The 14528-nt window shown below is 46.5% G+C and overlaps 1 protein-coding gene across 1 annotated transcript; it reads right to left on the minus strand.

Moving 5' to 3' along the window:
- Window positions 1-895: 895 nt before the first annotated feature.
- On the minus strand, window positions 896-8891 carry LOC126455711 (cuticle protein 21-like). Its single transcript, XM_050091480.1, has 2 exons — window positions 8879-8891; window positions 896-1636 (listed from the first exon to the last, which is right to left on the minus strand). The coding sequence occupies exons 1-2, from the start codon at window positions 8888-8890 to the stop codon at window positions 1022-1024; spliced, it is 627 nt and encodes a 208-aa protein (XP_049947437.1). The 5' UTR covers window position 8891; the 3' UTR covers window positions 896-1021.
- Window positions 8892-14528: the final 5637 nt, after the last annotated feature.

Here is a 14528-nt window from a genome sequence, read left to right on the forward strand (position 1 = left end):
CGCGACTGCTACGGTCGCAGGTTCGAATCCTGCCTCGGGCATGGATGTGTGTGATGTCCTTAGGTTAGTTAGGTTTAATTAGTTCTAAGTTCTAGGGGACTGATGATCACAGATGTTAAGTCCCATAGTGCTCAGAGCCAGCCAATATTCCTGATTCGTGGCCTAAGTCGTTATACAATACTGAATCACACAGCGAGCTAGCTAATCAGACAACGAACGACGGCACTGACGACTGCAACGAGCTGTCTGCAAGACTCCCTGACTCTGGGCCAGCGCTCCTGTTATATCGTGTAGCCAGAGGGCGCTGTAGGCCCCGGCTCAGCAATGGCGCGACGTCTTCGGTCGGCGGCAACGCCATGCGCCGTCGTCGGTCGCGACGGGAAACTGTGACAAGCGATGCGACGGCAGGGCGCGCGCGCTATTCGATTGGGTCCGCGGATACAACAGAGAGTTCGTATGAACTTCATCCATTTCTGTTTTGATTTGTGCGGCAGTCCAGCCCTTCAAATGAAAATGTTTAATAACAGCTCGAAACTCGGTTTTCTCCATTTTCAATTGCAGTCGACACATTGACCAATTCAAACAGCTACCAACAATGAACTATACACTGTTAAAATTCTTTATACGATCCTTGGAATAATCAAGCTTACCAGCCATGAAGGCGCAACAGGAATGTTAATTCTTCCATGGAAGTTTACCAGACTTATCAAATCACCCTTGTATTAGCGTGATGTACTTTGGGGACGCCCAGAGCGCTTTTGTTAGAAGTACATAGAAGAATCGGCTCGCCGATTTAGTTTCTCTTTATCACGAGCACGGAGCATTCCTTATAGATATACAGTTTCAGGTTGTAAAAAGACAACGAAAGACAGATTTCTTATATAAGAAACGTGCATTTATTTGTACATAGTAGTATGATGAGATGAGACAAGATACAAATAAATATGCGCTGCATGATGATTATTTCAGGCGAAGCAACGTTTGAACTAGGCGGTGTGTCGTGGTCGTAATCGGACGGTTCTTAACCCAGGATGGCCTTTCCGTAGGCGGGGGCGGCATATGCGACGGGGGCGGCCACCTTAGCGATGGCGGGCGCGGCGTAGGCGACGGGGGCGGCGACCTTGGCGACGACGGGGGCGGGGTGGGCGCCGGCCTCCTTGTGCACGACGGCGTTGAAGCCGTTCACGGGGTCGGCGGTGTAGTCGACGGTGCGGATGGAACCGTCGGGCTCCACAAGGCTGTAGCTGCCCTGGACGACGTCACCGTTGCGGGTCTCGTGCTGGGTCTTGGAGTCGCCGGTCAGAGCGTCCTGCACGTCGTAAGCGTAGCTGTACTGGGGGTTGGGGTCGTACTCGGCGGCCACGGCGGCGGGGGCGGCGACAGCGACGGGGGCGGCTCTCACGGCGGGGGCGACGGCCACAGGGGCGGCGCGCAGGGCAGGGGCGTAAGCCCTAGCGATGGGGGCGGCATAGGCGGGGGCGGCGTAGGCGGGGGCGGCGTACGCGGCGTAGGCGGGGGCGGCGTAAGCGGGGGCGGCATAGGCACGGGCGGCCAGGGCAGGGCCGGGGGCGACGACGGCGGGGGCGCCCAGGTAGCCGGCGCGCGCCACGGCCACTATGGCGGCGAAGATGAAAAGCTGCATCACAAGAACAAACGAAAACAATCAGTAAGCTTCATGGAATTTTGTAGCTCCTCCACGCTTTTCGCTTATACAGAGTGACATATCAGTAGGTCTCCACCTTCTTACAGAACATAGAGAAGTAAAAACACATCGGTCCGACTCCATAACTAAATGGCCAGTATCTCCGTCTGAGTCACAAACGATCTAGTTTCGATTCTTTGTTCTCCCGACAAGGTTTCCTTGATGAGAAGACGTAGTGAAGACAGCTGAGGAGTTACTGCTATATATTGTGTTCTCATGATCCCTACACGAGATACTCGATGATGGCAGCATAATAGTAGCGCACTTTTTTTTAAAATTAATGTTCTCTAAATCTGCCCAACAGGGATTCACGACAACGATTCCCATTTGAGTTCCCCTAGAATTTCCGTTACATGCCAACTGCCAACTGCAGTGGTAACGCCGGTTCCCACCAGATCACTTAAGTGAAGTGCTGTCGAGCTTGGCTAGCAGTTGGATGGGTCATCGTCCTGTCTGCCGAGCGCTGCTGGCAAGCGGGTGCAGCGGCTCCTGTCAAGAAAGCTGACAACGCCCTTGAGAGCGGCGTGCTGACCACATGCCACTCTATTTTCGCATTCAATGACGGCGATGGCCTGAGAATGACACGGTTGGTGCCGTTAGGCCTTCAAGTCCTGTTCGGACGGAGTTTCTACACCTACATACATACTCTGCAGGCCACTGTACACTTCATGTCAAAGTATACTTCGTATCAACGTTAACGATTTTCGTTCCTTTTACATTCACGTACTGAGCGAAAGAAAAATGACTATTTGCCTCTGTACGTGCTGTACTTTCTCATATTGTGTTCTCATATTCCCTACACGAGATACTCGACGGTGGCAGCATAATGGTAGCACATTTTTTTTTAAATTAATGTTCTCTAAATCTGCCCAACAGGGATACACGACAACGATTCCCATTTCCGTTCCCCTAGTATTTCCGTTACACTTCCGCGTAGGAAGTGCAGATCTGTTACTTGAGGGAACATTAACGGCTCCATTTCGAAATCTGACGTGAAATGTCGAGAATGTTATTTACCAGTCACATGTTCAGTGTGTCTGGCGGAGAATGACAGAGAGTTCGAGTATAAGCGTGTTTTCGCTGGGCTCGTTCGTGGAGTCACACGACGGCGATGACTAGAAGACCGATGCCCTCATCTTCACTCGTGAGTATCGCTATCGCTCCATGTTAAGCGAGTGTGTTGTTTCTCAAATGTAAATGTTTAGTCTCTTACAGGCCTACCGTGTAATCAATTATTGAGTATGGTTCGCTGGTCTCGAGCTCTTAACTGGATTAGCGGAAGTGATAGAGAAGATACGATCGGAAGTCGAGCTGTGCGATTCATCACGAATATGTTTCGTTAGCGCGGAAGTGTCAGACAATTGCCTAGTAAAATCTAGTGGGAAACGATGCAAGAAAGGAATGTGCTTGACAAATTCTGAGAGCTCTTGTTCCTTTCCTCCTATGTACATTTCGTTTAATTCAAAGAAAAGAATACATTTGGCTTTTACAGAGGCAAGGTATACGCGAATATGCGGAGGGGTGGTTGAGTGAGTTGGTGGTGGGGTTGGAGAACGTTTGTGGGCTAGTGGAGGATGAGAGAGAGGGTGATACTGCTGCAGTATGTGCCCTCCGCCACACAATGTGAGCTGGCGTACCGAATATAGACGCAATGGCGACGACACAGATAATTGCGTGTAGAATGCGAGTACAGTTTTCTCGGCGCCAGTGACAGACGGGATAGCGATAAGATGCTAGCACATAGTCTACACCTTTCAGACAACACTAAGGGCGTATCGAGCATACTTTTCTGTTCTTTAAGGTCCAACAAAGATTCCGGAGAATAATATGTTATATACCTAACATCACAATACAACTGTTCCTAAAGGGTACCTAAGCAGACAACATGCAGGACTCACCTCTACTATAGCCGACGGGCCACAGAGGAGAGGTATACTCGTATACCGAGACCTAAGATTACCCATTTGTGAGTGAATGCTCTCTAGGCGTATCACGAACTTCTGCTTTTCTACTGTGACTCTAGGGAAATGTTCGGAATAAACTGATAGGGTAGTGCTGAAACATGCTTGGATTAACAGATCGAAGTATTTCGTTTTGCGAGTAGGACGATCATCACTCACTATCATAGACTCTTGCTACAGACATAGTTATTCATGTGCCTTATGTTTCTACAGCGATGCTATAAACGTCAGAGACCGTACAACTGATGGATGAGTTACACAGGAACCGTCGTTAGTTATATGGGCATTAGCTTGCCGACAACAACCAGACTGCTTCGAGTGCAGAAATTTGGAGTAACTTTTGCTGTACTGTGGTCTGATTAATACCGTTTGCTGCAGCTTGTAGATGAGAAGGAGTTTTGATGAATACTAATGTTGAACTGGAACGTGTAATGATTGAAATCTTCAGCAACTACGAGAAGCACGAACAATCCTGATTAACTGACCACTTAAGCGCTGGGAACATAACAAGATGGTAGTGATCTGATTACGTTTTAGGCAATTCAGATCCAAATTCGTTTTTATTTCTTCCCAAACGTTTTGAATCAGTGGCTTTAGGTAGATTTTATCCTCTCTTTCGAGCAGTAGCTCTCCAGCTCACGAAGGACTTCGTGTAATTAATGATTACGCGAAAGGTGTTTTGCACATGCTCTGTTAGGCTACAGCTAGGATCACATTTTTTCAAAAAGGCTCCGAGCCTTATCTGCGTTTTTCCAAGCCGTGCTCTGTTGTATCGCTGCATTTGACCCTATATCACGTATTAGAGATGTTGTCCCGTTTTCGTTGTTTCTCTTTGCAATAGACAACTGATCCCATCAGACTTTGAATTTCGTTGAGGTCCTACTACACTTTTTGCACTAAGCGAGATCGCAAAGTGGTTAAGGCACTAGAATCGTTTTCGGAAGGAGTAGGGTCCAAGTCCATGTCCAGATGTTCTGGTTTACAATTTTCCTGATTTCCCTAAGTACTTAAGGTGAATGCTTGGGTGGTTCTTTGAAATGCTCTATCTCTAATGACCTTGATAGCGACGGGACACTAGTCTAATTTTTCTTCGTTCCGTTTGGACTTCATTATTTGGCTGCCATCACCATATAACGGTGCTGAAGACTTCGAGCGACGAACTTTTTCGCTTTCTACCAGTATTAGACATAGCCGTATCAAATACCTTGTTCCTGTCACTGCAATAGTTAAGTCCTTCGCGTAGTTCATGTGTTACTTGCATGAAGCCAACAATCAGTTTTCTTCATTGATTGGGCCGAACCCTACGCCAGTGCCCGAATAGCACGAAATACTATAATTTCAATAATGCAATCACAACAATAATCAAGGAAGATGAACGATCATCGATTTTCACACTTACGTGTTATTTAAGTTATAGCTCGATATCTTCCCTTGCTTGAGACTGTCATGAAAGAAACGTTACAGTGCATAGGATGGTACGATACAGCACTCAGTTCGTATCTTAACTTTCTGAAAATCTTTTCACAATAGAAAATTATCTAACTCTCTGCGCGCATATTTGTTGTTAACGTGTATAATGTAAGATTAAATTTCACTAAATCGTACCCCACGAATAAAAAACAGATGTGTGACTCTTTCGAGTCGATTATTAGTGCTGAAAACATTGCACATTAGTCTATTATCTGTTTCATAAAACACTCGGTAAGTGCATGTCTCTAACTTAAGCAACTAGCATCTGTAAGTGACGGTTCCAATACAAAAGATTTCGGTTATTTTTTTACAACAAAGAAATTGATGGTTAAATCGATTAATATGTGATATATGAATATTTTTATCTGATAAATGTTACTTCGCATACTGTAACTAGCACGCTACACGTACACCACGATTTTCTTCACTCGCTCCGTCGGTGTTTTACATATAATTTCAGGTTTTTAAGGTCCTTATCTAATAACTGTTTCTCTGAATCTCATAACTAGCTCGTCACATGTATACAATGATCTTCATTTCTCCTCTATGGCTGTTTTACATGAAATTTCAGATTTTAGATTTTAATAAGAAAATAAACGAAACAAAGCGAGAAAATATGAAAAACATGAAGTTAGGAAGAACATAAAACGTGGTATGGCTGCTAGAACTAGAGATCACTGTAAAGGGCGATCAAAAAGTTTCCCTTCGAAGGCGACACCAGCCCCTTGCCTACATGTCCGTACTTATATACCCGCATCGGAGTCGCGATGCGTTGCACATATGCTGTAACGACGCGCTCAAATGGAAACTTTTTGATTGCCCCTTACATATCTGAAGCTATGGCACTGACACTGGCATTTAAAGTTGCTTATCTAATGGTAAGAAAGATGAAGTTTCTGATCTTTCGTCTAAAAAAAATGTGTAGGTGATATCTGTAGCCTCCGTAAAAGTCCTATGGCAGCAGGTAATGTAGATTTTACCCGTTACGGGATTACCACGCTGATTCGGTACACAGTTCAGCCAAGGCGTGCTGTTTATGTGGTTTCTCATGCCCGCATAGACGAATACTGGGCTGGTTTCCAATTTCCACCACAGAAACACAACACTTGAGCAGTGGAAATGCGGAAAACACACACAATAGACTTCACACGATTCACCGACTCACCGAGTAACACGGCTTCCTTCTGTCTACGAAGGAGGGTGTTCACAAAACACTCGTGCGACCCGTCATAGAATAATACCCAACTGTGTGGAACCCCTACCAAACAGAATTAGCTGAGGATATCGAAGACATAAAAAGAAGGTCAGAACGAATGGTGACAGGTGTGTTTGACCGACAATAGAGCGACACTTAGAAGCTGAGAATCCTGAACTGACAGACACTTGAAAACAGAAGCCAACTACCCTGCGACGGCCTCCTTACAAAGTTTCAACAACCAGCAGTAAGTCAGGAAACTAGGAATATACTACCACCTGCTACATATCGCTCCAGTACCGACAGCGAAGACAAGATTTGGCTAACTATCGTGCGCACGGAGGAGTTTAAGCGGCCATTTTTCCCGGGCTTCATACGCGAATGGAACAGCGAGTAATCTTAACATACGGTACAACGGAATGTACCTTCTGGAATGCTCTTCACAGCTGTTCGTAGAGTATGATGTAAATTAGACTATGGGGCATTGTGGCGACGAGAAGGACTCCTGTCAAGGAAGCAAGTGCCAGAGTAAGGTCAGGTGCAGGCTCTGCACAGGGGGAGGAAAGGAGAATAATACGTGTGTCTTAGGCTGCTGGCCACTTACTCAGTGTTTACGGAGTTAAAAAAATTATGGACCGACTTTCGTTATTGCAGTCATCAGTACGAAGGCTGGTTTGACAGAGCTCTTTATATTAGTGTATCCTGGGCCATTCCAGTGGCGTAACTAAGATAAACAGCACCTAGGCCAAATTTCCAGTTTTCACCCTCCCTTCCCCCACCCCTTGGGACACATCTCTATTTTTCTTTGTTTAATCCTCATAGTCGTAGCTCCATCTAATAGATGAAAACAAAAAACGAGCAGGGAAACGTAGGTCTTGTTGAACTGATGTTGAACGCAGTGCAATCCGAAGCCTCTCATGATTCCCTTTCATAAATATATGCACCTTCCCACTTTAGTGCCCTCCAACTCATTCTCTTCTGATTCTTCTCCTTCCCCCACCTACTTCGCTATCTCTCTACGTCTGTTCTTACCCTTTCCACGTCTGTTTAGCCCGTCACAGAACTACGCCTCTACGGACACGGCGCGCAAGGCTTGCACCCGGCTGTCATATATTAGTTACGCCATAGTGCAAGTCTCTGCATATCTCCAGGTGTGTTTAACCTGCACCCATCCGAACCTGCTTACTGTATGCAATCGCTGGCCTCCCTCTGCAGTTTCTACTCCTGCTTGACAATTTCCTCCATTACCTAATTAAGTATTCCTCGATGCCTGAGGACACGTCATATCAAGACTTATATCTTCATTTCGTGAAGTTCTGTCTTAGACCTTTTTTCTCCTCGTTTCGTTTCAATACGTCTTACATATTAACTCGACTTGCTGATCTAATTTCAGCATTCCTTGAAACTATACAAGGAAAAAATATAATAATACACTACCAAAAGCCGTAATTTTGATATTGTTTTATCAGGCAATCAGTTTCGACTTTCCAGTCAGTCATCTCCAGGCCTGTCGCATGAATGACACCAAAATTCGTATCTGGTTCCGTAGATATCCGAAGTTCATGAGCATGCTTGTTGATGATACATGTGACCCCATCTCGAGTTGGTGTGACATGTCTGAAGAGTACACATGTCATGAAGTTCGGATATGTACGGCACCCGATACGAATATTGGTGCCTTTTCTCATACATGCACGAGCGGTACTTGGTGTCATTCATGCGACAGGCCTGAAGATGACGTGATTGGAACGTCGGAACTGGTTCCCCAATAAAACAATATTAGGATAAGGGCCGTTAGTTACATTTCATCGACCAGCCGCTATCCCACGCCCCTGAGCCCAAGATGGAATACATTTACTATACTGAGGAAAGTCTGGAGCATTGTTCTAGAAATGTATGGAACTAGTGAAGGGTGGGGCGTCATACATAGACAGAACACTACTTTTTTTGAACTACTGAGCAGTCTTCAGTATTTACGTATAAGGTATCGATACACCCAAACCTTACGAAAAAGCCGGCCGCTGTGGCAGAGTGGTTCTTGGCGCTTCAGTCCGGAACCGCGCTGCTGCTGACTGATTTGAAGCAGCTCTCACCGCTAGTCTACCGTGTGCAAGTCCTTTCAGATCTGCACAGTTGTTGTACCCTGCATCCATCTGAACCTGCTTACCATATTCAAGTCTTGGACCCTCAATACAAGTTTTACTACCCCCACTCTGCTCCATTGTCAAATTAACAGCTGGTTGATATGCCTGAGAATGTGTTCCTTTCTTTTTTTTTGGCGAAGTTATGCCCCAAAGTTCTTGTCTCCGCATTTCAGATTCAATACATGTTCAATAGATACTCGACCTACCCAGCTGATCTCCAGCATTGTTCGCAACTGAGCACGGAAAAGTCTCAAATGTTGTGCTAGAAATATAGAAAACTAGTAAGGTAAAGAGTGGGGCCGGTTGGGATCGTAAGTCATTTCAGTAAGAGAAGGCGCCCCAGTTACGCGTCAGGGTACCGGTCGGACCCGTCGTAAAAGAATGCCCGGCGCTGCCGCTCTCTCACCTTGAAGGCCATGTCTGTCGTTGAGCAGCTGACTGGCCGAGGAGCAGTCCGGCGGGGCTTTATACCGGTCCGCCGGGTGGTCGCCGGGGTGCCGGCGTGGCCCGGCGTGGCGCAACCGTTGTGTCACCGCCCAGCCGCGGCCCGCCCGTAAATCAGGACAGCAGCACCGGCTCCGGCAGGCCGCAGCGCCGAATTAATTACACCTAATATGCAGGCCACGTCATATGGCGGGGCCGCTGCTCCACTTTTGCGACAAGTTGGGTTTCGGTTTCTGTAGGGCGGCGTGGCGCGGCCAGCCGGTTCTGCATTGAGCAACAGCGGCCGGCCCTGCCCAGAGTGGGCCGGCGACGCCCAGCACCCAGCGCAACGCCCCGCACCTCACCAGACGCACGCCGGCCGCCGCCGCTGCCGCTGCCGCCGCGGCTCCACGCGGCGTACGAGCGAACCGTTTTCTACCTGTACTCTCTAATTGTTGCATCCCATTTGCCACGGAGGGACAACGGAGTGGGCTGTCACTAGGGATGGTAAAAACAGACTGGTTAACACAAATATTGGTATTTTAAACTACTGGCCATTGAAATTGCTACACCAAGAAGAACTGCAGATGGTAAACGGGTATTCATTGGACAAATATATTATACTAGAACTGACATGTCATTACATTTTCACGCTTTTTGGGTGCATAGATCCTGAGAAATCAGTACCCAGAACAACCACCACTGGCCGTAATAACGGCCTTGATACGCCTGGGCATTGAGTCAAACAGCTTGGATGGCGTGTACAGGTACAGCTGCCCACGCAGCTTCAACACGATACCACAGTTCATTAAGAGTAGTGACTGGCGTATTGTGACGAGCCAGTTGCTCGGCCACCATTGACCAGACGTTTTCAGTTGGTGAGAGATCTGGAGAATGTGCTGGCCAGGGCAGCAGTCGAACGTTTCCTGTATCCAGAAAGGCCCGTACAGGACCTGCAACATGTGGTCGTGCATTATCCTGCGAAATGTAGGGTTTCGCAGGGATCGAATGAAGGGTAGAGCCACGAGTAGTAACACATCTGAACTGTAACGTCCACTGTTCAAAGTGGAAAAAGAGGTGACCGAAACGTGTAACCAATGCCACCCCATACCTTCACGCCGGGTGATACGCCAGTATGGCGATCACGAATATACGCTTCCAATGTGCGTTCACCGCGTTGTCGCCAAACACGGATGCGACCGTCATGATGCTGTAAACAGAACCTGGGTTCATCCGAAAAAGTGACGTTTTGCCATTCGTGCACCCAGGTTCGTCGTTGAGTACACCATCGCAGGCGCTCCTGTCTGTGATGCAGCGTCAAGGGTAACTGCAGCCATGGTCTCCGAGCTGATAGTCCATGCTGCTGCAAACGTCGTCGAACTGTTCATGCAGATGGTTGTTGTCTTGCAAACGTCCCCATCTGTTGACTAAGAGATCTAGACGTGTCTGCACGATCCGTTACAGCTATGCGGATAAGATGCCCGTCATCTCGACTGCTAGTGATACGAGGCCGTTGGGATCCAGCACGGCCTTCCGTATTACCCCCCTGAGCCCAACGATTCCGTATTCTGCTAACAGTCATTGGATCTCGACCAACGCGAGCAGCAATGTCGCGATACGATAAACCGCAATGGCGATAGGCTACAATCCGACCTTTATCAAAGTCGGAAACGTGATGGTACGCATTTCTCCTCCTTACACGAGGCATCACAACAACGTTTCACCAGGCAACGCCGGTCAACTGCTGTTTGTGTATGAGAAATCGGTTGGAAACTTTCCTCATGTCAGCACGTTGTAGGTGTCGCCACCGACGGCAACCTTGTGTGAATGCTCTGAAAAGCTAATCATTTGCATATCACGGCATCTTCTTCCTGTTGGTTAAATTTCGCGTCTGTAGCACCTCATCTTCGTGGTGTAGCAGTTTTAATGGCCAGTAGTGTAGTTCTGAATAACCAGTACTGCTCGGTATCTGTTTCGTCTCGGTTATAAGAGATGCTTCCTGCACTGAAGAGACAAACAAACTGATACACCTACCTAATATCATACAGGACCATCCTGAGCACCCAGAAGTGCCCCAACACGACGTGGCATGGACTCGACTAATGTCTGAAGTAGGGTTAGAGGGAATTGATACCATGAATCCTGCAGGGCTGCCCATAAATCCATGAGAGTACGAGGGGTGGAGATCTCTACCCAACAGCACGTTGGAAGGCATTCAAGACAAGCTCAATAATGTCCATGTCTGGGGAGGCTGGTGGCCAGCGGAAGTGTACGAACTCAGAACAGTGTTCCTGGAGCCACTCCGTAGCAATTCTGGACGTGTGGGGTGTCGCATTGTCCTTCTGCAATTGCACCAGTCTGTCGGAGAGCCGGACGCTGTGGCCGAGCGGTTCTAGGCGCTTCAGTCCGCAAACGTACTGCTGCTACGGTCGCAGGTTCGAATCCTGCCTCGGGCATGGATATATGTGATGTCCTTAGGTTATTTAGGTTTAAGTAGTTCTAAGTCTAGAGGACTGATGACCTCAGATGTTAAGTCCCATAACGCTCAGAGCCATTTGAACCATCTGTCGCAGTGGGCAGTGGACATGAATGGATGGAGGTGATATACGGGATGCTTACGGATGTGTCACCCGTCAGAGTCGAATCTAGGAGTATCAGGGACCCCATATCACTCCAACTGCACACGCCCCACATCATTACAGAGCCTGCACCAGCTTGAATAGCCCCTGCTGATATGCAGGATCTATGGATTCATGAGATTATCTCCATACCCGTATACGTCCATCCGCTCGATACAATTTGAAACGAGGCTCATCCGATTAAGCAACATCTTTCCAGACGTCAACAGTCCAATGTCGGTGTTGACAGACCCAGGCGAGGTGTAAAGCTTTGTGTCGTGCAGTCAGCAAGGGCACACCAGTGGGCCTTCGGCTCCGAAAGTCCATATCGACGATGTTTCGGTGAACGGTTCGCACGCTGACACTTGTTGATGGCCCAGCATTGAAATCTGCAGCAATTTGAGGAAAGGTTGCACTTCTGTCAAGTTGAAAGATTCTCTTCAGTCGTCGATGGTCCCGTTCTTGCAGGATCTCTTTCCGGCAGCAGCGATGTCGGAGATTTGATGTTTTATCGGATTCCTGATATTCACGGTACACACATGAAATGGTCGTACGGGAAAATCCCCACTTCATCGCTACCTCGGAGATGCTATGTTCCATCACTCGTGCTCCGACTATAACACGACGTTCAAACTCACTTAAATCTTGATAACCTGCCATTCTAGCAGCAGTAACCGATCTAACAACTGCGCCTGACACTTGTTTGTCTTATATAGGCTTTGCCGACCGCAACGCCGTATTCTGCCTGTTTACATATCTCTGTATTTGAATACGCATGCCTATACCAGTTTCTTTGGCGCTTCAGTGTATTTTTCACTAATAAAGGAGTAAAAAACCGAAATATCAGTACATCCTAAAATATTTCGTTCTTAACTAACCTTTTTTTTTAAAAAAAACGAGCAATTTTTATTCGTAAATTTTACACTGATTTGAAATATGGTGTTATTGTAGAAAATGGGAATGCGATCAGTGCTATTTTAGTAACAATGTCAACAAAAATGAGCAACAAACACATGGGATAAGAACTGGTACAGAACTGCTGAGACAGTAATGTCATTGTTGCCGTGTGTCGTGGCTTAAGGTACGCGTATATGTGCAGTGTGCAAGGACTTTCCCCACCTTGTTTATATGGTAGGGCTTCTTGCTTTAGTCGCCGGACATCCGTTGTATTGCAGAAGGGCACCAACTCTAGTCTGGAAGTATTTTTTCGAAGTGACGTATCGGTGAAGTACAATGCTTCATTTGCTTTAAAAGATTAAAGATTCTGTTGCCATTTCTATGAAATGATAAAAGAGAGAACACAATGAATAAAATATTCCGGCCTATCATGCCGTGGTCGACAGGATTTCAATTGAAACCACAAAGTTTCGTGCCCATCTGCGGAGGACATTTTCAAGGGGGATCGTAGCTTTGTTGAATGTCCGATTCACACCATAGCTCGTTACTGACTCCAGCAAAATTCCGCTTCTGCGAGTTTCCTTACAGTGGCGTGACGTCACATCTTTTGAACATGCAAGCGCAACTGGCCATGTCAAATGCTTCAAATGGCTCTGAGCACTTTGGGACTTTCAACATCTGCGGTCATCAGTCCCCTAGAACTTAGAACTAATTAAACCTAACTGACCTATGGACATCACACACATCCATGCCCGAGGCTTCTAGGCGCTCAGTCCGGAACCGCGAGACCGCTACGTCGCAGGTTCGAATCCTGCCTCGGGCATGGATGTGTGTGATGTCCTTAGGTTAGTTAGGTTTAAGTAGTTCTAAGTTCTAGGGGACTGATGACCTCAGATGTTAAGTCCCATAGTGCTCAGAGCCATTTGAACCATGCCCGAGGCAGGATTCGAACCTGCGACCGGAACGGTCGCGCACTTCCAGACTGAAGTGTCTAGAACCGCTTGGCGACATCGGCCGGCGAATATTTTATTAGTTGTAACATTTCAGGCCGTGGAAGATTACATTTTACAGTTTCGTAACAGTAATAAATTAAAAACTTAACAACAAATCATTCATAGTATGCAATAAAAATAGATCATCTGTTTCTATCCCTTGAAAACGGTCAAATAGACACGAAAAACACTCTTGAACCTAAGTTTTCACCCTTTAGCACTGAGTATTAAAAATGGCTCTGAGCACTATGGGACTTAACATCGATGGTCATCAGTCCCCTAGAACTTAGAACTACTTAAACCTAACTAACCTAAGGACAGCACACAACACCCAGCCATCACGAGGCAGAGAAAATCCCTGACCCCGCCGGGAATCGAACCCGGGAACCCGGGCGTGTGAAGCACTGAGTATTCATAATGCCCAAATAGTAGTATGATCCTCGATTACAACTTGATTTTTGAGCACACTTTCGAAATATTATAGTCAGTAGGAGAATACTGGTGATCTTTTGTAGTATTCAAACACTTACTACTTTTCCAGAAACACAGCGAACGGTGGGCGGACTAAATTTTCTTTTATTTGCCTATCTAATTTAGTATTTTGATTCTATGTATCTTGAAACCGAGAGAGCCAAATTTTTTCAATCTGTGTTCGATTTCTACGTTTTTTTTTTTGTTTTTTTTTTTTTCAGGGAATAACAGAAATAAAAAGCCGCAAATCGGTTATTTCGGAAACTGGTTATTTTGAGCAGATGTTACAGCCAGGTTAAATTGCCTTCGAAAAGAAAACAATATAGCCGAAAACTGGTTGCTTCAGTGATAACCATCATCCCTAGCTGTCACTATGCTATTGACCAATGTTAGAGCTGTAAAACTACCGTAGGCTACCATAACTAAACGTTGGCTACTGTAGTTTTCCTAGTGACTTTGATCAGTTAATGTCCTACTTGTGTTAAATGTACGTTGGTGTATTGCATACCTATTGGGCGTTACCTCATAACGATCGCTTACTTTACATATGCAATCAGTACCTTACTAGATTCTCCTGGAAATCGGAAGCGGTGGACTATCTAGAAAATGAGTGATAATATGTAAAGATCTCGGTAACCTATGGAACATTTTTGTT

This window comes from Schistocerca serialis, chromosome 2, assembly GCF_023864345.2.
Source record: "Schistocerca serialis cubense isolate TAMUIC-IGC-003099 chromosome 2, iqSchSeri2.2, whole genome shotgun sequence".
In the NCBI taxonomy this organism is placed as follows: Eukaryota; Metazoa; Arthropoda; class Insecta; order Orthoptera; family Acrididae; genus Schistocerca; species Schistocerca serialis.